We start from the raw sequence: 22848 nt of genomic DNA on the forward strand, positions 1-22848 counted from the left end.
ATGTAATTATTCTGCCTGATACTCACGCCGGTCGCTTAAAGTACCAATCAGGTGAAACCAGATAATCTTCCACGGCAGACCTGATCATTTCTCACAGCACACCTGTGTGCCGCGACACAGTGGTTGGGAAACAACGCTTTAGGGGGTTAAAGTTTTTAGACCATGTTTAGTGCCATCTTGTGCCCTTACAAAACGTGACATCACTGGATTGGCTGGTTAGTTTCTCGCAATAGACTTCCAATAGCTTATGTTAACTAACTAGTGACAGAAGTGATAATTCAGTAGAAAAATCTAAAACTGAAAAACAGTCTAAGGGGGTCACTTTTGCACTACCCCTGGCTGCAACAATGATTTTTTTTTTAATTTAAGGCTATGTTGTCCACTTTTACTCAGTCTCTTAGCAGTCAGTGATTGTCTGTTGTTTGGCTAACTGAACCGAAGCAAGAAAATCCCCCTATTAGTTGTAATGTCATTGTTTGTAGAGCACTTTATAAATGTGGACAGTGTGTACATGAATCACAAAAAATCAGCAAGCCTTTGATGGGGAGGTTATTAAAGAGTTATGGTGGCTCAAATGGGACAAACACTGGTCATGTTTGCTTATTTGTGTTTGAATCTTAATTTTCCACTGTCCTCATGCAAGCTGATCAGGGACGTTGAAATGGGTGTACAATACCCAGGTCTGATTGGAAACCTTACTTCCTTTGTCGCAGACATGTGAAAGCTAAGGTAGACTAAATCACAGTAATACTGTTCTATCTAATACTGTTCGATTTGAAAATTCATAAAGTCATACATTAATGAATACAAAAACAAGAATGGGGTAACAGAATATATAAAGAACAACCTGATACATCATGTTTTCAGTAAAATTAAAAACAAGTTCTTTACTAGTTTATTTTCAGTGAATGAGATTGGTATCCAAAGTCAACCCAAAGTTTTTCATACACACTTTCACATTCTGCATTTAACTTGAGAATAAACACTTTCTTCAGTTTCCAGTTCATTCTTCCTCTTCTTTCCTCTTGTAGCTTTGCTTCCAGAGAAATGCAGTGCAGCGTAGTTCAGATCATATTCACCTTCAGGCTATGCAAAAAACACCATTAGTTCCATAAAATAAAGGGGTGGGAAATCATTTAAATCAATTAACAGTATGTCTTATTACTTACACTACTGTCCACTGTTTGCCTCAAGTTATCTTGTCTTTCCTGTGAAGAGCTTTTTTCTGTGCATAATGGTGATAAAAGAGGATTATTATTATCTCATTTTTTTTATTAATGTTTTAACCAGCAGTCAAACTGTTGGCAGTGACGTGGACAAAGTCAATAAGAGATGTATATATATACATATACAACTAATACTGAGACTCAAAATATTTAAACAAAAATGTTTGATTTTAGATTGATGAATTAATATATAACCTGCAAAGATCTGTTTATATTGGGGAAAATTTGAGTGTGATGGTCAAATGTAGTGAGTTTTGCAAGGAGCAAGCACAATCAAGACTAACATATACATATACTTGATTTTACACAAATTAATAAAATTCTTTCTGAAAAAATGTTTTGAACGTGAGGAAAACTAAAGTGTTATTATAATTGTTACTTTAGTGAACAACACTTACTTTGAAATTGTTTACATGCTGCTCTTGGAGTTCGGCAGCAGATGAAAATAATATTGAGAATCACAGAAATTATCAAGCAGATTATTGCTATCATCAGAGCTATGAATTCCAAACCTGCTGCTTGCTCTACAAAAACAAGAAAAGAAAGTTTCTCAAACACACTGACACTGACATAATATTTTTAACATAATATATATATTTTTTAAATCATACCCATTTGTTGTTTAGTTGCATTTCCAAATAATATTTCTCCACATGTGGCCACAGCACAGTAGTAAGTCCCAGAATCAGAGGAGCTGATGTTCTTAGACAAGCGATAAACACAACTCTGCTCAGTCTCAGATCTTTTCTCACATTCATGATGTCTGTTTCCAGCGGTGTATATGATGCTAGGATGAGATGTATTTGCTTCCCTGAACCAGAACACATTGTGACCTCCTGGACATGTCTTTCTGTTAGAGCTGGAGAGGACTGAACACTGAAGAGTCACAGAGTCTCCTGGATGGACTTTCTCCTTAACAAAAGTGTAGTTTGTTCTCTGGGTGTTTCCTGTTTAATATAAATGTGTTAACAAAGCACAAGGTGAAGGACTGATGTACTGTGTCTATAAAATGTCTTTAAAATGAATTAAAATAAATTTGTATTAGTATATTAACTGTTTTCTGATCATGCTTTTGACAATTAATAAGCCGACTGAAGCAAACCCCATGAAAATAGAGCACATCATTACCTTTTACTAACAAATACGTCCCGGTCCATTCAGTATTCTTACGCCACTCTGTGAATCCACAGTGATAGATTCCCTCGTCCTCTTGATTTGTCTTCAAAATGGTCAGGTTGGTAAAGTGTTTATTGTGATTTACCTTCAATCTGGAGTTATTAAACTCAGGCGCAAACTCAGGTGCAGATTCCCTCATTGTCCAAATTACTTTCAGAGTGTCCCCGGCACGCTGCTTGTACCAGTGGACTTCTTTACGAATGGTCTCAATCACAGGCAGTTGACATGGGATGGTTACAGTTTCCCCAAGTTGAACTGAAGTTACTGGAACAAGTGTATCTAATTTCATAGAAAACATGTAGACATACACAAATAAAAAGGAGTAAGTCGCAAGGAAAACCACCACGCAAACAACAAACACATATGAGAAAACCTACACAGAATAAGTAGATACTTACATCCTCGGTGAAGAACAAGCAGTGTAACCCATAACACGATCATCTTGCAAATGTCTTTTCTTATATACATTGTAGGTTTTTCACTGACTGTAGGAGGTATTATGACATGGGACTTCTATGTCACACTGTCAAATGGACCTGATTGGTTATGAAGTGCACTTCCTGTCACACTGGTCCCTTCCAGGTCTTTGAGGAGTATGTCGCCTCTTCTTTATCCAGTCGCTCACTTTTTTTTTCAATTTAAATCATTTTTCTAATGCTCATCTTGAAGTTTTTCGTCTTTGCTAAAAAAAAAAACATCCGCTCTCTGCTTTCAGCATTTTTTCCAACTAAATGATTTCATTGGTTATTTGTTCTATGATTGACATTCCAGTTTTTTTGAAATCATTAGAGTCTTTCAACTTAAAAATAATAACATTGATAATAATAATTATCTTAAAATGGAGTTATGTTTGTGGGTTTAAGTCCTTTCTTGGAACATCTTTGAGCTTTTTTTTCACTCACTGATTGCTTTCATTTTCACTTCCTGAATGGCTCGATTTAGCCAGTAAAACTAGGTTAGGTCACGGGTTAAATTAGATAACATCGACAAGTATAAAGACATCTTAGAAAGTTCTGTTTTATATTTACCTGGGTTTCCATGCACTGCCTTATCTAAAAGTGAAGACCCTAGCATACACTGTCAATGCATTTTTTACACAACCATTGGCAATCATTTTATTCTAAAAAATGGCCATAATTACTAGGGGTGGGGGGGGAAATCGATACTGTGTAGTATCGTGATATTTTGTTTGCTAATAATGTATCGATACAGGGACAGCAGAAATCGATATTTTGTTACAAAAAAGGTTTTTGTGCTCTGACTTCAGAGCATGTTGATCCTTTTTCTGAGCAAGAATCCTGACATTCCTTCACTGTCCAAATGTGTTTAACTTTTTTTTGGCAGCAATAAACATGACAGTTTACTTATTTTAATTTAAGACATGTTTTATTTTAATTAAGTTTAAAACTTTTTTATTTAATGTAAAATTATATTTTGTTTTAATTTACTTTCAAATTCTTCAGTTGCTGAAGGGGCTGCATAGTTTTCACAAACTGCATCGTTCAGAATAGCTATAATTGTACCAGATGGTTGCATTCAGTTAAGTTGGACTAGACTGTAATACAAACCGTTCAGTTTGTCAACAATAAAACTGACTGAAATGAGAGAAAGACTGAGTGTGAGACTTTGATATTAGATAAAATGAATATTGATAAAGTTTACCTTTATGTACAGAATCTGAATATGGCAAAATATTTTAAAAAATTGCAATAATATCGTATCGTGAGTTAAGTATTGTGATAATATCGTATCGTGGGATGTATGATGATTCCCACCTCTAATAATTACTACAAATTACTTGTCATTTTCTCAGTGCATCTTTTAGATATAGTCTTAAATTTTATGTCTCCACAATCCAGTGAAGTTGCAGTTTATAGTTTTTTATGTTTAGCCTTTTATAATAAATATACATGCAACACAGCTCCAAGCTATACAGTATTAGTAGCAATTACTCAGATTTTGGTTACAAAGGAGCATCTACACAGGAAGCAGCTAGCACTGATGTGGTGAGTGTCATAGAACTGACAATGAGTTCATCATCTCTCAAATTTAAGTCCAGTGACTGAACAAGTGTCATGGTCCATGGGAGTGTCTGGGATTTTCCAGCTGGAGGCGATGAGTTTCCTGTGTTCATCTTCTTGAGCAGAGTGCCTCACCAGAGTTCCATTCCAAGGCTAATCAGCAGGAGTGTTCTTAAAGCCAGCGCTCGCTAGCTTCCTGTAGTTTCCGCCAGTTTGTCTGCCAACTCTCAGTGGTAACTAGGTCTTCTGATAATTTTGCTTTTCTGATTTATTCCTTGTGTAAAAACTTGTTTCCTTGTGTCTCAGTTCCCGGTCATGTCCTCCAAGATCCGTCTGCTGCTGCATTTGCACTCAGCCGCTGGTTTCACCTGCAATACTACCTATGCCTGCCTTTGTCTCCACTGTGCACCACCGGAACTCCTCCAGAACCGAGATATGGATTCCCTGCTACCTCCAGTGCTCGCTCCCTGCATAGACACTCCCTCGGTTAGCCTTCCCAAAGGGTCTTGGGTGCAACCTGCAAGTACGCAAACATTCCTCAGCCCCATACTCACCTACAGAGCCCCTCCTCTACTATTTTAGTCAGTAACCACAATCTCCTCTGTTTGAAAACTGCTTATCCGTTTTGCAAATACAAGATGTAGAGACTTGTTTCAAGGAACTATAAAGACTGATAATACTGACTAAAAAAAGCAGAACACACTTGTGTATTTAGTGAATGAAAATGATGCAGCAGTTCACCCATGCCCTAGTTTCCAATGGGGTAATATTTTTACAGCTGCTGCTATAAAGTCCAGATATAAGAGAACGAAAAAGCATTTACTTAAGAGGGGGAGGTGAAATGAAGTAGTTGGGTGTCATTGTCATTGCTTTGCACAAATAGGTAGTAAGCTAAGGGTTGGCTCAGACTGGAGGAGCAAGCAGAATAAATTATTAGAACATATAATTCCAAATCTTTGTTACAAATCTTTGTGACATTTTATGTTTTTATAAAATGAAAAAGCTGTGACAAGGGTGTCATTTTGCATTCTCTTATGAAATTATATTTATTTCTCAACAAAACCAGTGCTGTCCATTTCTGGGTAAGTTGTCAGCACAATTTCAGGTCATTCGATCTACAGAAATAGTGATGGGTGGGAGGAGTTAAGTCTGAAATGCCTTGCAGCGTTTTTCTTTTTCTTTTGATTACTTTCTGCGTACAAAGGACGTGGTGAAAACATTAATAGATTGTTTTCAACTTCATTGTTATTTGAATATTGTCAATGTGCAAAGCAAAATTACAAACTCCACATTATCAGTGAAGACCCACCCAGTCAGCTTGCCATTCACTTAAGCACAAAGAGACACATGTACCAGCATACAGATCTCACAAGGTAGTTGTGGTCACAGCGCTCCATCCTCTACGCTCACTTCAGAGCACCACTCAGTGTCAGAAAAAACACAGTGACCTGACAAGAACACCTAACAGTTCTGATTCAACTTAGATATATACACCAAAGTGATAGAAAAGTCTTGTGTACTTAAGAGAAGGAAGTTGTTGGAAACTTAAACACTGCTGTGGTTGGGACTTCAAACAAGGCCGTAAATACAAAAGGTCTAAAGGACCGCATGTTTAGTATGGTAACTTGTGATTTTATAGTGAGATCTGTTCTGAGTAAACAGCTTCAGTGGTTGGTAAAAGCATGAAGAAAGCACTCACAACAACCTTCATCCTTGTAGCTGTTAAATCTGGCCTTACCTGTTCTTCTGACAGTGAGAGTCACCTTTCACCCATGACACTGCCACGGTCCTGGGTCTTTTTGTTTTGGATTCATGATTAACTGTATTTCGGTTCAAGCTTTGTACAGTCTGGCCTTCCGTTTAGTTCTTAGTGTCTCTGAGTTTGTTATCTATATTTCCCAACCATAGTTTCTTGTTTGATATTGTTAGTTTCCTTTTGTGGTTTTTCTTCGTCTCTATATTTTTGTGAGCGTCTTCCGTTGAAGCGAGTTCTGTCTATATGTTTATGTATCTGTTTCCCCATTCGTGTTCCTGTGTCTGTCTACTCTCTCCGTGCTCTGTCTGTAGTTGTCTGGTCTCCCTGTTGTGTTTAGTGAGTCTTGATCTCACCAGTTAGTCACGTCTCTGCGTTTAAATAGCCTGGCTATTTATTGTTTGACTACAGGTACTACACTGTGCTAAAGTCTTTAGCCAAGATTTATTTCTTTAGATTTTGCTAGGAAAGTGGGATGTAAGTAAAATGGTTCATCAAAAGATGTGCAAACATACATGGAAATAGACTATAGGTGTCATAAACTAAGTCTTGACCATTCTCACAAGCTTGACAGATAATATTTGGTATGACCACCTTTACTCTTCAACACAACTCTCTTAGATGAACTTTCTGAGATATTTAAATTGTCTTCAGTAATAGTTCTCAGGTTTCTTGAAGGACATTCAAAGCTCTTCTTTGGATCTTAGTTGTCTTTTTCATTTTCTGTCCAAGTGACCCCACATTGCTTCAGTAAGGTTGACGCAAAGGCTTGTAGAAGGTCAATCCATGGCCATCAGGTTTGCTTTAACTGCACTGAGTGTTTAGGATCATTGCTGAAAAATGAGGCCACCAGAAATCAAATGTTCAAAGACGGTATCGCGTGGGGGGTCAAAACCTGATGGTACTTCTCTGCATTCATAATTCCAACAGTTTTGAAAAGATCCCTCTCTGTTTACCTCTTCTGTGTGAAGATCAAATGAAGGGCCAAATCTTTTTCTCTTTACTGGATTTGTTTTTTCCTTTTTCTTAAATAGGATCTGAGATTGATATCTTTATAATTTGTAGCTAGTGTTTGTGTGTTTGTTTTTAGGTCATCCTTATTTGTGGATTGCTCAAAGAGTAGCATAAAAAGAGCAGATCTAACAGCAGTGTAAACACACCAACTGTGTTTACACTGCTGTTAGATCAGACTCCCACAACCGACCGCGACCATCTGTATAGGTCGTGATGGTCAGGCGAAGACATGCTTTAAAGGAGGCTCAGCGTCATTGTCTGTGTTTTGTTGGGTTGCTTTGATTTTGATAATAATGATTTCCAGCTATATCTGAATATAAAGGCAGATGTAGCTAGGTATGATATTTGAAATTATTTTCAGACATTTTCCATTGTTGAGGACAAAAGGTTTATAATACAGAAAGCAATTAAGCATTAAGACCAGTTAAAATATGTAACTTCTTTATGCTGACAGAACAGGGAGTTCCACTCCTCCAGCCTACTTAAGCTCGAAGTGGGCTGTATGTAGCCCACGATGTAAAATGAGTTCAACACCTGCTGTAGGCTTTTGCCTGCTGTGGTGATTTGATGCAACAAATTTGAGTTGAACTGAAAATTTTGAGATATTTATAAATCATGACAAACACAATAACAAGAAAAGTCTTAAGAGATTTTAATACAAGAAGAATACAATCCTTACTTGAATATTGTATATTGTATATTGCATAGCTTTTTTTTTGTTATACGTAAAATTGTATTGTATTTAAATTTTTACTTTTTAATTATTTTATTTGCATTTTTTAATCACTAGGGTTTGAGAGTAACGAAATTTCTATTCTCTGTATGTCCTGTACATGTGGCAGAATTGACAAATAAAGTTGACTTGACTTGACTTGACAACAATAATAAAGCTATGAAATAAGCTATTTTTAACAACGTATTGCTCTACATTTATTTCCTCTGATTGAATGCATCATCTTGTCCATCTTTAGTTCTATAACAGATCATTAAAGTACTTTTAGTAGCAATACAAAATCAAATTAAGCCAAGTAATAAAACTGCATAAATGTAAGCCGTTCATCAATGGGAATATCAACAGGAAGCTTGGTTAAACAATAAAAAAATCATAAACAACAAAAAATCTACTATTTTCACATTTTTTAAAGTTGGACAGAGAGAAAAACGACCAAGAAAAGCAACAAATGTTCCCAAATGCAGTTAATCTCAATACATTTAAACCCACTGCTATGATAGGCAGTGACATGTGTCATGACGACATGATGTATAAAGAAAGAAACATCCGCTAGATAATTTCATAAGGTGGGTAAATAGAACTAATCCAATCCAAAAGACTTGGCCATGTAGATCTGCTTCTCAACTGCCTTTGCATCCTCTATTTTCCCTCTGTCAGCCTTCATCATTGTAAAGACAACAGCAGAAAACATAGACGTGTCCTTATTCTGGGGAAATAGGGTACATAAAAATATTAGAAATATCAAAATGTAAACAATCTTAAAAAAATCACTTTAGATTTATGAAAATAATCTGACAAATGAATACGTTACCTTTTGTCTTTTCTGATCGCTACAATTTTTCTGCAGGACAGCGCCTTGATTATTGAACATACACATTACAATTAATTCAAATGTAAGATTAATTAACATTTGTTTTTCATAGAGAACTGTGAGTAACTTAAGTTACCTTTGCAATGATTACTGCTGTTTTTTCTGATTGAATAAGTGAGGACAGCAGTAACAATGAGAACGAAGACAGCGCACAGCAGAAAAATAACTATACTGGCCATCAGAGAGCAAATGCTGGTTTCTGGAATGACAATAAAAGTCAAAAACAAAGTTAGAAATGACTAAAAATAAATGATTTTTTATTTCTCCTCATGATGAAATTACTCGGAGCATGAAATCAAATTTTGTAATGCCTATTTAATGAATTAATAATCACTTTTAATTAAACATACTCGCATTATGCCATGATTTTATTTTTTAGAAATCATACCTATTTGCACTTTAGTTCCATCTCCAAATAATATCGTTCCACATGTGACAACAGCACAGTAGTAAGTCCCAGCATCAGAGGAGCTGACCGTCTTAGAGAAGCGATAAACACAGCTCTTCTGAGTGTCTGATTGCTTCTTACATTCAGTTTGGTTCTTTCCATCAACATAGATGATATTTGGATGAGAGTTTTGTCCTCTGAACCAGAGGACTCTGAGATCTCCAGGACACATCTTGTTATCAGAGTCTGACAGGACTGAACAGTTGAGAGTCACAGAATCCCCTGCATGGACTGAATCTAATACTGTTGGCCACTGACGAACAGTAACGTTTCTCTGGGTGTTCCCTGTGTAATAACAAAAAACAGTGTTTAAAAACTACCTCTAAACACAGTTTCAAATTTTGTTGAAAAATGAATGATAACAGTGCATCTCGAAAAGGAAAACTTGGAATCGATTTGCAAACACATTAAAATACCTAATATGATGTTTAAACTACGATTTATTAAATTCATATATAATCTATAGTTATTTTTCCCACCATGTGAAAAAGTTGTTGTCAGATGGTTGAGTATTTACAGTGAATCCAAAAGGCTGCAATCACATAATTACCTTTTAATAACAAATAGGTCCCACTCCAAGCATTCACACTCCATTCCATGACTGCACAGTGATACATTCCTTCATCTTCTGGGATTGTCCTGAATATGGTCAGACTGCTGATGTTTTTATTGTCTTTTACTTCCAGTCTTGAGGCATTAAACCCTTGTCCATACTGAGGATGTGCAGTTTGCCGCAGTGTCGCAATCAGTTTCAGAGTTTCCCCTGCTCTCTGCTTGTACCAGTGAATTTTACTGCTTAAATCACCAGGAGGTAAAACACATGTCAAAGTTACAGGTTCACCAAGTTGAACTGTGGCCACTTGCTCCAGCATATCTGCAGTGAGTGTAAACAAAACACATGTGAAACACTATAGGAAAAAAAAACATTAACCATTACACATCTAGGTGCATTGCAAATTCCTAAATGACAAGAAGAAAATAGATCATAATTAGACAGAACTCACCTCCTTGGTGAAGAAGAAAAACGAGTGTTACCCAAACCAGAGTCATCATCGCAATGTCTTTACTTGAAAACATTTCGATATTTCAGTGACAGAGGGAGATGATGTGACCCAGACCATCACTATCTGATTGGTTATCGCAGTCTTTACAGTCAAAGCCTATTTCCTGCCACACGGGTATTGTCCTGCATTGTGTGTAAAGAGGGAGAGACTAAAAATCTGTGACAGCACAAAACTGTTTATTACTATTGTGGTAACACATTTTCTTTGATTCAAGTTTTGCAGAGCCAACTAAACCATCAAAAACCCAGTACTGTTGAGCATGCTTTGTAGTAGACCACTCTGGGGGGGTTCAGTGTAACATGAAAATCTTTAATTTGAGTTTTGTCATTATTTTAACTTTGAACTTATAACCCAATATGAGCCAAATGTGATTTTTTAAGCCAATGAGAGGTGTTTAAAGTCTTATCTAATACCATCATTTCACCTCTTTCACACAGTGAAATACCAATAAGGTGTCACACCGGCTGCAGCAGACGGTGGAGAATGGAGAGTGGAGACCCAATTGCAAACAATGGAGACGAATTGAATAAAAACAAAAACGAGTCTTTATTTCTGGCTGCACAAAAATAAAAACAAAACAAAAGAAGACTAAGATTAAACTAACAAAACCTAAACTGGGAAAAGCTAAACCGAAAACACTAGGTGCATAAAGAAAAGTACAAAAACCTTAAATGCAAAACCTGACACTTGGGAAACATGAAGAAAGATGAGCAGACAGTTCAACAATAGGCAGCAGAAAACAGAGGACTAAATATACAGAGGATAACGAGGGAATGGGAAACAGGAAGGAACTAATATGACACAACGAGACAGGCAGGAAGTGTGGTCGCAAATTTTTTAGCCATCCTGATAACCTTCTCCCACCAATGATGTGGAGATCCAACTTTTTTAGATCCAATTAAAATTAAGGCACTCAAAAAGATGCTCTGGAAAAGAGTAGAATTCTTGGAACAGAGTTTAATACACTGAATCATATGAACAGCAAGAAAACACATACAGAGTATAGCAAGACGATACATAGCAGAAAGTAAGCAAAGCAACAACCTTAAGCACAGACAGCAGAGCAACACAGAGATGGACAGAAAGTAGCAGCAGGAAAAACAGAGTGCTGGGGTGTCCTCTGGTCCCCTAATATATAGGGACCAGTATCCCAAAAACAGCAGGTGCAGGTGCATAATGTGTGTGTGTGTGTGTGTGTGTGTGTGTGTGTGTGTGTGTATTATATCATATGATCCTTAAGGTGATTTCATCATGATGTGTTCAGTATCTCTGTTACAATGTTACTGTTTTGGTTGTGCTGCATGAAAGACATTTTGTGTGTATTAGGGGGGAGTTAGTTACTGGAGCTGGAGAGTGAGTTATGAGTTCAGAATGAGAATGAGTTCAAGAGAGTTCAACAGCATTAATTGCCCTGTTATTGTACAACCTTAACAAACCATGGTGAAGCAAAATGTCTTGTGTGTAAGACTATGTGAAAGTTAAAATATATATGTTCAGTGCAGATAGATATATAGTGTATATAGTTACATAGGTATACATGTCCTCCAAAAATCCACTATCAAAATAAAACAGGAAACATTAGACACACACTAAGACGTCGGCTTGACACATGACGCGGGGAAGAAACAGACATGGAAACATAACCGACTGGCAAGACAGAAAGGAAAAACAGAAAACAGACACAGGAGATAAACGAACATGAAGACAAGGGAGACTAGACATGAAAGGTGGAATACAGGGGCGGCACAGTAACAGAACCTAAAGACTAGAAACTACAAAATATAATCAGAGAATAACTGAGGAAACTAGAAATACAAACAACTACACCATGAAAAACACTATATCAAAGAATATTCATAAACCAGAAACATAGACAGGGGGTTGGGAAGCGTATCTGTAACCGGAAGGTCGCCGGTTCGATCCCTGGGCTCTCTGTCCTGGTCGTTGTGTCCTTGGGCAAGACACTTCACCTACCGCCTACTGGTGTTGGCCAGAGGGGCCGATGGCGCGATATGGCAGCCTCGCTTCTGTCAGTCTGCCCCAGGGCAGCTGTGGCTACAACTGTAGCTGCCTCCACCAGTGTGTGAGAGTGAGAGTGAATGAATAGTGGCATTGTAAAGCACTTTGGGTGCCTTGAAAAGCGCTATATAAATCCAATCCATTATTATTATTATTATTATATAAACACTAGGTCCACAGACCCAGGACCGTGACATAAGGTCCACAACAAGTACAAGCCTCAAGACGGCTTTCTAGGCTCCAGTTCTTTTTCTTCATCAAGGATGTGAGAGCTCTTTAATTTTGCACAGAAATATTCTAAAGTGAGAAGTTACATGTCAAATAGATTTGTGGAGAATAACAGAAAATAATTTTGCATTTGAGAATTCCCACATTGTATAATTATTTATTTTTTATTTAGTTCATTTATAAGAATCCAAATCACAACAACTATCACCTCAAGGCTCTCTGTATTATAAGTGCTTTATATTTACATTAGAGAGAAAACCCCAAGAATTACATGACTCCCTATGAGCACTTGGTGATACTGGGAAGAAAAAACTCTCTTTTAACAAGAAGAAACATCCACAGTGTCAGGATCGTGGGTCTTTTGACCCAGCGTTTTGAGTTTTAGTTTATGTTTAAGCCCTTCAGGTTTTCTAAGTTCATTTTTTATCATGCCTAGGTTGTTCTAGTTCTTTGTTATTAGATTCCCCTTGTGTCTTCCACCCCTGTTAAGTCTCCCTTGCCCTTCATGTGTTTCATGTCTGTGTCTTACGTTGTCAAGTTCAGGTTGTCATGTCTGCATCTTATGTTTCCTGTTTTATTTTGAAAGTCCAGTTTTCATGTCATTGTGTTTGAGTTTACATTTCCTGTGCATCGTTATGTTCATCCTTGTCAGCTGTTTCCTCATGTGTCTCGACTTCCCCTGATCACCTCATGTGTGTATTTAAGTGTTTTCTATGCTTCATTGTCAGGTCGTCTGTTTGCGTCTCCATAGTGTTTTGTCATAGTTTACTCAGTGTTCATAGTTTGTCATAGTATTTTCACTGAGTTTCTTAGTCCTTTCGTTTTCTGAGTCTTCACAGTTTTCTTAGTTTTCATAGCTTCATGCTTTTTCATGTGCCAACATCCAAATAAAGGATCGTCTTCCGTTCAGCCAGCAACTCCGCCTTTTAGTGGCTGCTTCTGGGTGCTGTAAACTAAACTTATCGGCGCACCCCGCCGTGACACACAGAATCTTTCTGATTAAGTTGGATCTTATAAATATCATCTAAACATTGTCTACAATAGTGAGATAGACGCAATTAATATGAGAAAACAGATGTCCTTGAGAAGAGACGTCTTTGTTGCATCTTTGCGACTACACTAATGTTGGGACTTACTACTGCCTTTTGGCCACATATGTGAAGAAATTATTTGGACAGATTTGCAAGCTACAAATCCATGATGTGAATTTCCAAGTGTTCTATTCAATTGCAATTTGATGAGATCATTTGTATACAGTGTATTCATTGCTCAAAAAACAGTTTACGATGATCTGAGATTCACGACAGGAGAAAATCGGTACATAGTGGTCAAAACAGCATCTACATTGTCAGCAACTCAGGTAGACTATGGGCTTTAAGTGATGCTTAGTTAGTCCTAAGGCCTTATAGTACCACCAACAGTCAGACGTTGCTGCCATGTAATGAGGGCAAAGAGGAACAAAGGGGAAGGCGTATATACTGCATGTCATGTGAATTTGTATTTTATGTTCTAAAACATTTTGCAGTTAAAATCACACTGTGGGTTATTCTAGATATGTATGTCTAGAGATGTTTATTGCATAAACACATGTTGATCACATTTTGTGTTTATCTAAACTTATTTTATGCATGTTTTTACAATGAACAAAACCTTACACAGACAGAAAAAAACTAAAGCAAATCAAATACACCTGTTTCAATTTATTTGTTGATTTTCTTCACTGACCCAAATGCAGGAATCAGGAGGCAGAAATAACTGAAAACCCTTGTTAGAGTGCAACCGACAAGAAACAAAAACAATAACTGGGTAGGACAGAAGCTAAACAAAACGAAAACTTGGACTCAAGAAAAACACAGAGACAAACACATATGAGGAATGAGGGACCAGGACAATTTTTACATAAGAGAACATTTTTGAAATGACTAATCAATGACGAGGACAAAGGAAGCAAAACTGAACCTAATGCACAAGTTTCAAGAGACTGCCAAAATAAAACAGAAAGTAACTAACAATAAGACCAGTCTAAGACATATGAACTTGACAGAACTAAACAAGGACCACAGAGACAGGACAATGGAGACCAGATAGGCACAAGGAGACAGAAAGACAAAGTAAATTACAAACAGACTAGAAACAGTGGCTATACTACATGGCAAATGAAAGCAACCTACTAGTATTACCAAAGAGCTAGGCCTAAACAAAAATCACAAAAAGCAAACCCCTCCAAAAACTCAAACACTGGGTCAGACGGAAATGACCAGGAATACAGGGGGGTCATTAGTGAGATCAACGCTCTCCAAATCAACGCCAGAAGACGAAGGAGATGGTAATGGACTTCAGGAGGAAGTCTATTACCATCACACCACTGGTGAACATCCAAGGAAAAGACATTGCGACAGTGAACTCTTACAAGTACCTGGGTACGGTGTACATTTTAGGACATCGTCAGGTATCACACAAAAAATTGTCAGGTGTCAGTTGTCAAAAAAAAAGTTGTCAGGTATCAGAAAAAAAATTGTCAGGTGTCAGAAAAAAAGTTGTCAGGTGTCAGAAAAAAAATTGTCAGGTGTCAGTTGTCAAAAAAAAAAAGTCAGGTATCAGAAAAAAAATTGTCAGGTGTCAGAAAAAAAGTTGTCAGGTGTCAGAAAAAAAATTGTCAGGTGTCAGAAAAAAAGTTGTCAGGTGTCAGAAAAAAAGTTGTCAGGTGTCAGAAAAAAAATTGTCAGGTGTCAGAAAAAAAATTGTCAGGTGTCAGTTGTCAAAAAAAAAGTTGTCAGGTGTCAGAAAAAAAATTGTCAGGTGTCAGAAAAAAAATTGTCAGGTGTCAGTTGTCAAAAAAAAAAGTCAGGTATCAGAAAAAAAATTGTCAGGTGTCAGAAAAAAAATTGTCAGGTGTCAGAAAAAAAATTGTCAGGTGTCAGTTGTCAAAAAAAAAGTTGTCAGGTGTCAGAAAAAAATTGTCAGGTGTCAGAAAAAAAATTGTCAGGTGTCAGTTGTCAAAAAAAAAAAGAGTCAGGTATCAGAAAAAAAATTGTCAGGTGTCAGAAAAAAAAAAGTCAGGTATCAGAAAAAAAGTTGTCAGGTGTCAGAAAAAAAATTGTCAGGTGTCAGAAAAAAAATTGTCAGGTGTCAGAAAAAAAGTTGTCAGGTGTCAGTTGTCAAAAAAAAAAGTCAGGTATCAGAAAAAAAAAGTCAGGTATCAGAAAAAAAGTTGTCAGGTGTCAGAAAAAAAATTGTCAGGTGTCAGTTGTCAAAAAAAAATTTGTCAGGTATCAGAACACAAGGTACCAGAGAGAAAATCTTCCTGCAGGTGGCGCTGTTGTCATGTCCCACCCGAATTGATTTCCAAATACGTCATCAACGTGTGACCGTGGGAGAGCGTAAGGTCATTGACCTCACCGGAGTTTTACCGTGGTTCAGGCTCCTAACGACACAAGGTAAGTTTATCTTTTTCTCCCTTTTGTTCATATTCTTGCCACAGTTGTGTTATATTAAGTTGCAGTTATGTTGTGAAAGTTACATATCAGAGACGGAAAGCCAGTTTTGTACGAAACCAAATCAGTACTATTTTTGTCTGGCTAATTCATTCTAGCTAGCGACAGTGGTGAAACGTGATTCAAATTTAAACTGTTCAGTAATTGTTTTGTATACATTTCAGCAAATGGACAAGCTGAAAGCTTACGAGCAGCTTAAAAAAGACCTTGAAAATGGTAATCCAACACTTTATTAAATTTTTTGCTAATGCTTGCAAGTTAATTTTTTTAACTGCAAAGAAAATAGAGATTCTTTTCATGGTACTCCAGCAGCTGTTAAAAGGATCATGTGTGGCCAACAAGGGATGGAGGACAGCGACATTCATCATGAGATAAATGTTTCACTGTAAGAACTTTGACACACTTTTTTTTTTTTTCATTGTCAAAATCGATTCTTTCTCAAGCTGTAACATAATATGCCTCTATTTTGTTTTTTTTTATTCGGACATGTTTCTGTTTTATTAGGAGACTGTCTCACCCCAACATCGTCAGACTCATGGCAGTTGCCCGCACTGAGTCCTGCTTTTTGTTGGCAGCTGAATACATTCATGGCGCAACCCTGCAGCAAGTGCTTCACACAGACAGCTGCTTGGTGAAGGTACCAATACTCATAATTTTATGTTTAATACATTTAGGTAGATGTGAATAATCTTAATACCCTCATATTAAAAAAGAACTTTTTATTGCTGGCATTTGTTTAAATATGTACTTGAAACCATCTTTGTGTACAACATGTAAAAAGACTGATTCCTTTTTTCTCTCATGTTTTCAACCATTTAGAATTACCAAAATGATCTTTAATTGTCAAATGCCAGAAAAGTATCAACTTATTAAAAGAATAATCTTAAATTTTTAATAATAAGCTCCCTTACTGTTTTGGTAGAATTGCTTTTTTTTTACTTGGATGAGGTTCAGACATTTTAGGTTTTCTTCTACAATATTCTTACAATATTTTTCAGGAATTTCTGTCCAGTCCTCCAGACAGGACTGGTGTAACTGAGTCAGATTTGTTGGCCACCTTGCTCACACACACCATTCACCTCTGCTTACAGTTTCGCAAGAGGACTGCAATCAGGGCTTTTTGATGGTCACTGCCAAACATTTACTTTGTTGGTCTTAGGTCCCATTGTAATTTATTGAAATTGAAATGGCAATTGCATTTGAATACTAATCCTATTTGAAGTAATACATTTCCAGTGGTAGACATGTTAGATTGTCACACCTGGCTACGCATTGTTTTATTAATATTATATATTGTCTTGATAGCTTGAAGGGGATGCCGGTTTCATATCACTGGACTTATCCATGGCAGTAGAGTACATCCATGCACAGAGAATCATTCACCAGGATATAAAGCCAGCAAATGTCATGGTAAGCCATATTGTATTTTTCTTTTTCTCCACTTTGTTTTTGAAGATCAAAATAAAAATAGTATATTATTTATTTAACTTTATTCTCTTCAGTCTATTAAACACTACATTTGAACAATGAGAAACTGTTCTGGCATATTCATATAAAAGATTTTTTTTTTTTTAAAGTAAGAAGCCTTACATTGTTTCTTTAATAGTCCAATTTTTCTTAAATATGTTGGTTCTTGCACACCTACAAAATTCCCAAACATGTTGTAAGTTTAGGCTTTACAAACTGAAAGTTTCTATTATTTTATTAGTCTGTACCACTTGCTTAAGTGGAATGGGGATTAAAAAAAATGCACAGGACTATAAAACCGGGTTGGATCATTAACCAATCTGTTAATTTTAATGTTGGGTATAATAAACAATCTCAGAATAAATCTGCAGTGATTGGGTGATCTGGGTGCTAAAAGCTTTGAGGGTTTTTTTTTCTTTTTTCTCCAATTATGAGCTGTGGTCTTTGGAATGACATTTTTGATAACATTTGTGAAATTTTAGACAACTTGGTAAGTTCTCATATGTATACCTTATAGGTTCACCACCCTTCTAAGAAGGCAGTCCTGACAGACTGGGGCATGGCAAACATAAGAGACACTGTGATGCTTCGTCAAGGGAGTAAGTTCACTGCCCAGGCTACTGGTCCAGCTGGTGGCACATATCTTTACATGGCCCCTGAATGCATACTGATGTTTGAAGAGGCCTCGTTCCAGACAGACATGCGGTCCCTCGGAGCCACATATCTGGAGATCCTGACGGGTTCCGCTCCGTGGATGGTTAAAAAACAAAGAGAACTGGCTGCACTAATGGCCACCAAAACCCCACCACATGCCCTATCACATCTCAGTGACAAAAACAGTTTTCTTGGTGGTTTGGTGAGCTATGACCCAGACTCAAGGCCTTCCGCATCTGATGTTGTTAAGTTTCTCAAGTCAGGCCTTGATCTTACGAGCCGATATGGCTACAAGTGGTAATGTTGCTACAGTCTGCAGTTCAAAAGTCTTTCAATGTGAATTATGTTCTACATTATTGTTAACAAAAGTTGTGGTAAATGAAACACTGAATCATTATGAAAGATGGCACCTTGTCAATTGTATTTCAACATTTTATTGTACATTTTGTTGGTCAGACAGTTTTCAAATTACCTGTTGATTTTAAACAAGGATAAATAAATGTTAACAAACACTGTTGTATGATTTTATTGGTCATTGGAAATGTTTACTGGTGCACCTTCCATCCTCTCTCTCTTCAGAAAGATGTATATGTCATTTGCCTCGGCAAACGTAGAAGGTGTAGGAACTGCATTTCTGTTCATGGCAGTTGTGAGCTCTTGGACTAGCATGAGGTATGCAGCAAGGCAACCATCAGGTGTGCAGGGAAACTGGCTGTTTTCTAAAATGTTCTGGCACATGTCTCTGAATTCCTGGTTTGATACCAGTGAAGGCTCTTCCCTCTCACAGATCAATTGCTTGGCATAGTCTAAAAGGTCTGGGTCAACTATGTGCAGCACATTGCCATATCCTGCGAATGAAAGACAATATTGAAAAGATGTTCACTTTGAATGTTAAAAATAAATGAATAATGACAAAGCTGTTCTAGAACCTGTATAAGAAGCAGTCAGTGTTTACAGATGTTATTACAGAAACTTAAAGATGGAAATATCACTCAAACATTTAGATTAATTTTTAGTTAAAGGTGTCAATATGAAGCCATTTTAGTATTGACAGTAGAAATTCAGAAATCTCTTATTGTACTACAAGTAGGCTTCTTCGGAAGACACAAAAGAGAAAGCACATTATAACAGTTTTACGCTCATTACACTGGCTTCCAGTATATTTTAGAAAATTCATTTTAAAATTTTAGTAATGACTTTCAATGCTCCGAATCGTGAAGCTCCTGCCTTTATTTCTGATCTTATAGAACCCCACGCTCCCTCTCCCAGCCTGTGATCATCTAATCAATGGCTGTTAGTAGTCCCACCAGAAGACCAGAGGCAATAGATCTTCCAAAGCGGTGGCTCCCAGGTCATGGAATGCTCTGCCTCCATCATTACGTTTCCTTGATTGTATTTATTCTGTATGTTCGATTGTGCTGTTTTATGTTTATCTGTTTTATATTATTGTGAAGCCACTTTGTGGTTTTTATCCTGTGAAGAGTGCTATATCAAAGTAAAAGTAAACTAATGAAAGTTAAAAAACAAACAAAAAAATAAAACCCCACAGGCTTTCAAATGACATACCAGGAGGTGGTGAGGTAAACAGAAGGTCGGGTTTCCCAAATGGACCAGGTGCATTGCGTTGCTTGCGGATGTCATGGGTGTTCCAAACTGTTTGCTCCGTTTTTAAGTCTCTTTGAAGCATTGGCAAGTGTGAGTACTGCAAGCAGTTGCTATGAAAAAGGAGAATTAAAAAATTAATATATTCATCTGCTTCTTTGAGGTAGAATAAGTAAAAGCTAAATTTTAATCAGTACTCAAAAAACAAAGGCATTCCTAGACCACATACTTTCATACTGCTGCTTGATTATTTTTCATGTCTAAAAATATTGACTTACATGTGCACAGGATTGTCCAGTTCAAGGATCCCAGACTCCATCATGGCCTACGCATGTTGTTTTGAAAAAGACACAAGTTGTGAAGGTGAGAATTTCATTAGTGAAAAGGTACAGATGTACATAAACACAGATTCTGGTCTTGTGTTTTCAGATAAACTAATCCATCGTATGTTTAACGAAATTTGGATGGCTAGTCTTTGTTAATAGGTTTTACAGGTGAAAGATTTGCTTTACCTCAAATGTTGTCAGCCATTTCTTAATCCATGTCCGCTTTAAAATACTGTTGAAACATTCAGCTCTCTAAACAACAGAAACATGACATTATCAGTTTTGTTGTCAGGTTGTTACTTTAGAAATAGTCATTTACCAGCTTAAAGACATACCTGGTTGTGCACTGATGTCCCCATTCTGAAGCACCTCCATGCCTGATTCCCAAGATCTCGCATGTGAAATGCCATCTGCATTTGACCCACAACAAGGTTCTCCTTTCCTCTGTCCCCCCGAATCATTTGAGGACAGCCTAAAGACAAAAACTGAAGATAATTAGTGAATGATGAAAAAATAAATTTATTAACAAAATGTAATCTTTTTTAACCCCCCATTTTTTAGTATATTGCATACCACCCTGTTCTTGAACAGCCTCAAAGAAGTATCTGGCCACAAAGTTTTGTTTGCGGTTGGATGTGCCCACCTTTAGCCATAGAACCTTCCTGGAAAATCTGAAAAGAAAGAAACAGAAAAGTGGCCACTTGTACATATGATTTAATCATGTTTTGGCACTATGTTTGGTTTTTGTTACATTCCCCAAGAGTATGCTGGTTTTCCATTGTATTATGTCTAGGCGTTGTTTCTGGTTCCTCCGGCCATTTTGACTGCCATAGTTGTGTAGGCTTACATGCCTTTGGAATTGAATGTGACTCTTGACTGTGTTCAGACTGACGCGAGGGGAGAGCTGCCTTTTGTTTTGTAATCCCTTGTATTCTCCTGTTTATGTGTTGGTTAGGTAGGTTATCGTAAATTGTACATTTTATTTTCTTTGGAGTTAAATTCTGTTTACTTTATATCAGGGATGTTTTGTTTGTTGTGTTGGTCTTGGCCCTCCCTGAAATTAACTGCCAGTCTGAAATGGAACTTTAAGACTAGCAGGAAATAAGCCTTTTAAAAACCGCCATCTTGAATCCTCCTTCACTATTCATACTTTATCTTGGTCCCTTAGACCAGGCTTGGCCAAATCCAGACCTCGAGGGCCAGTGTCCTGCATGTTTTAGATATCACCCTGGGTAAACACACTTGAATAAAATGATTAGTTCATTACCAGGCCTCTGGAGAACTACAAAACATGTTGTGAGGGTAATTTAGCCATTTGAATCAGCTGTGGATCAAGGACACATCTAAAACCTGCAGGACACCGGCCCTCGAGGCCTGGACTTGCCCATCCCTGCCCTAGACTACTCAGGAGAGATAACACCTCAGTTTACCGCACATCCTTATCTTGAAGCAACTTTGTACTATCACTGAATATAATAAATTAAGTAGCGAATGCCATATTCAAACCTACCCATCAATCCCCAAATGTATCCACATTCCAAAGAACTTCAGTTTATCATTGCCTATATGAAACAACAAATAATAATTACAATTTGTTTCAACAGAAGTACCATCAAAACATGTTTGGAAGGTTAATTGAAAAGATAAAATAAATACCATCAATGTGCCATGTGTCATTTGGACCACGGCTGATGTAATTCCGACGGGGAATTTTCTTCTTTCCAGGAGATCTCCTCTGAAGACCACTTGCATCCATATACCTCATTATATTAGCAACATCGTCTCTACAGTAACAATAGATTTTACTCTGAGCTCAACAGTAAGACAAGAGAACACTTGATTATATACACACTATTTAACCAACCTGTAACAAGGCCGCACTCCTCTGACATCCCTTACCCGCTTTACCATTGCCCTGATTCCTTGTTCAGGAGACCACTGTTTCATCTCACTCTAAAAAACAAACAAACAGACAATTGAATTTTTTTTTTTTTTTAAATCACTACAGAAAATAACATTTATTGTTTCTACAATAGCTCATGACACAGACTTCAGGAAAATATATATTTTTTGCACTGATGTTTTAACGCTTACCTCCACAGCTTTGTGGATTTCAGTAAAAGGTCGTTGGGGGCATCTTCGCTTCAACCCTAGAAGTTTTAAAACTCGTCTCAGATGCCTCTCACTGTTAAAAGACAACACAGACTTACATTATATTAAATGCAAACTGCATGTTTTGTCATTTTAGAGAGTTGTCACGGAAACTGTTGAAATGCAGACTTACCTTATTTTATGCCCATATGAATTCAGTGCACAGCTGATTTCCTTTTGTTTTAAGCCTTTGTTGAACAATGTTATTATCATCATATCTTGAAAGGTTAAGTGTAACAACAACAGTCTAATTGATCACCCACCTCTTACACTGAACATAAGTAATTAACCAGTAAAGTACTAAATCTTTTTATGTGGCAATTACACTAAAAGCATCGTCTATTCAGTGCCCACAAATAAAACATGTGTAGCAAAAAATACACTTCTTTGATATGAAAGAGGTGAACAATAGTTAATAAGTTGTACTTTAGTCATTTATTTTTAATGCTCTTTTTTTAATTAAAAAAAAAAAGTATTTTTGGTACAGTCATGGGAACCAGCCAGAGTCGGATACTCCATTCATCATCGTCAGATGACATATTGCAGCAAAGTCTAAAAACAACAACAAAAAAAACATATCGGGATCAAAAAATATCCCGAC

At 37.0% G+C, this 22848-nt stretch overlaps 4 protein-coding genes across 5 annotated transcripts; 1 reads left to right on the forward strand and 3 right to left on the reverse strand.

Moving 5' to 3' along the window:
* Positions 1-864: 864 nt before the first annotated feature.
* LOC120720680 (signal-regulatory protein beta-2-like) lies at positions 865-2978 on the reverse strand. The gene is made up of 6 exons (XM_040010453.1): positions 2801-2978; positions 2355-2681; positions 1838-2173; positions 1625-1750; positions 1170-1225; positions 865-1086 (listed from the first exon to the last, which is right to left on the reverse strand). Exons 1-6 carry the CDS (start codon positions 2868-2870, stop codon positions 955-957), a joined length of 1047 nt encoding a protein of 348 aa, XP_039866387.1. The 5' UTR covers positions 2871-2978; the 3' UTR covers positions 865-954.
* Positions 2979-8040: 5062 nt separating this feature from the next.
* Positions 8041-11054, reverse strand: LOC120720458. Its single transcript, XM_040010143.1, has 6 exons — positions 10247-11054; positions 9793-10116; positions 9183-9527; positions 8871-8993; positions 8735-8778; positions 8041-8629 (listed from the first exon to the last, which is right to left on the reverse strand). Exons 1-6 carry the CDS (start codon positions 10317-10319, stop codon positions 8504-8506), a joined length of 1035 nt encoding a protein of 344 aa, XP_039866077.1. The 5' UTR covers positions 10320-11054; the 3' UTR covers positions 8041-8503.
* A 4696-nt stretch (positions 11055-15750) lies between these two features.
* On the forward strand, positions 15751-18502 carry LOC120720682 (mitogen-activated protein kinase kinase kinase 2-like). Of its 2 annotated transcripts, none has more exons than XM_040010456.1 (6): positions 15751-15990; positions 16212-16263; positions 16357-16432; positions 16552-16684; positions 17353-17457; positions 18032-18502. In XM_040010456.1, the coding sequence occupies exons 2-6, from the start codon at positions 16215-16217 to the stop codon at positions 18467-18469; spliced, it is 801 nt and encodes a 266-aa protein (XP_039866390.1). In that variant the 5' UTR covers positions 15751-15990; positions 16212-16214; the 3' UTR covers positions 18470-18502. The 2 variants fall into 2 exon arrangements, with proteins under 2 accessions (XP_039866390.1, XP_039866391.1); XM_040010457.1 differs by having other exon boundaries at positions 16360-16432.
* Positions 18503-18667: 165 nt separating this feature from the next.
* Positions 18668-22643, reverse strand: LOC120720681. The gene is made up of 11 exons (XM_040010455.1): positions 22381-22643; positions 22191-22281; positions 21961-22049; positions 21753-21880; positions 21607-21658; positions 20670-20767; positions 20432-20568; positions 20283-20348; positions 20049-20095; positions 19735-19883; positions 18668-19016 (listed from the first exon to the last, which is right to left on the reverse strand). Exons 1-11 carry the CDS (start codon positions 22461-22463, stop codon positions 18694-18696), a joined length of 1263 nt encoding a protein of 420 aa, XP_039866389.1. The 5' UTR covers positions 22464-22643; the 3' UTR covers positions 18668-18693.
* Positions 22644-22848: the final 205 nt, after the last annotated feature.

The sequence above is a fragment of the Simochromis diagramma genome, unplaced genomic scaffold (assembly GCF_900408965.1).
Source record: "Simochromis diagramma unplaced genomic scaffold, fSimDia1.1 OVJJ01000585.1, whole genome shotgun sequence".
NCBI classification, from domain to species: Eukaryota; Metazoa; Chordata; class Actinopteri; order Cichliformes; family Cichlidae; genus Simochromis; species Simochromis diagramma.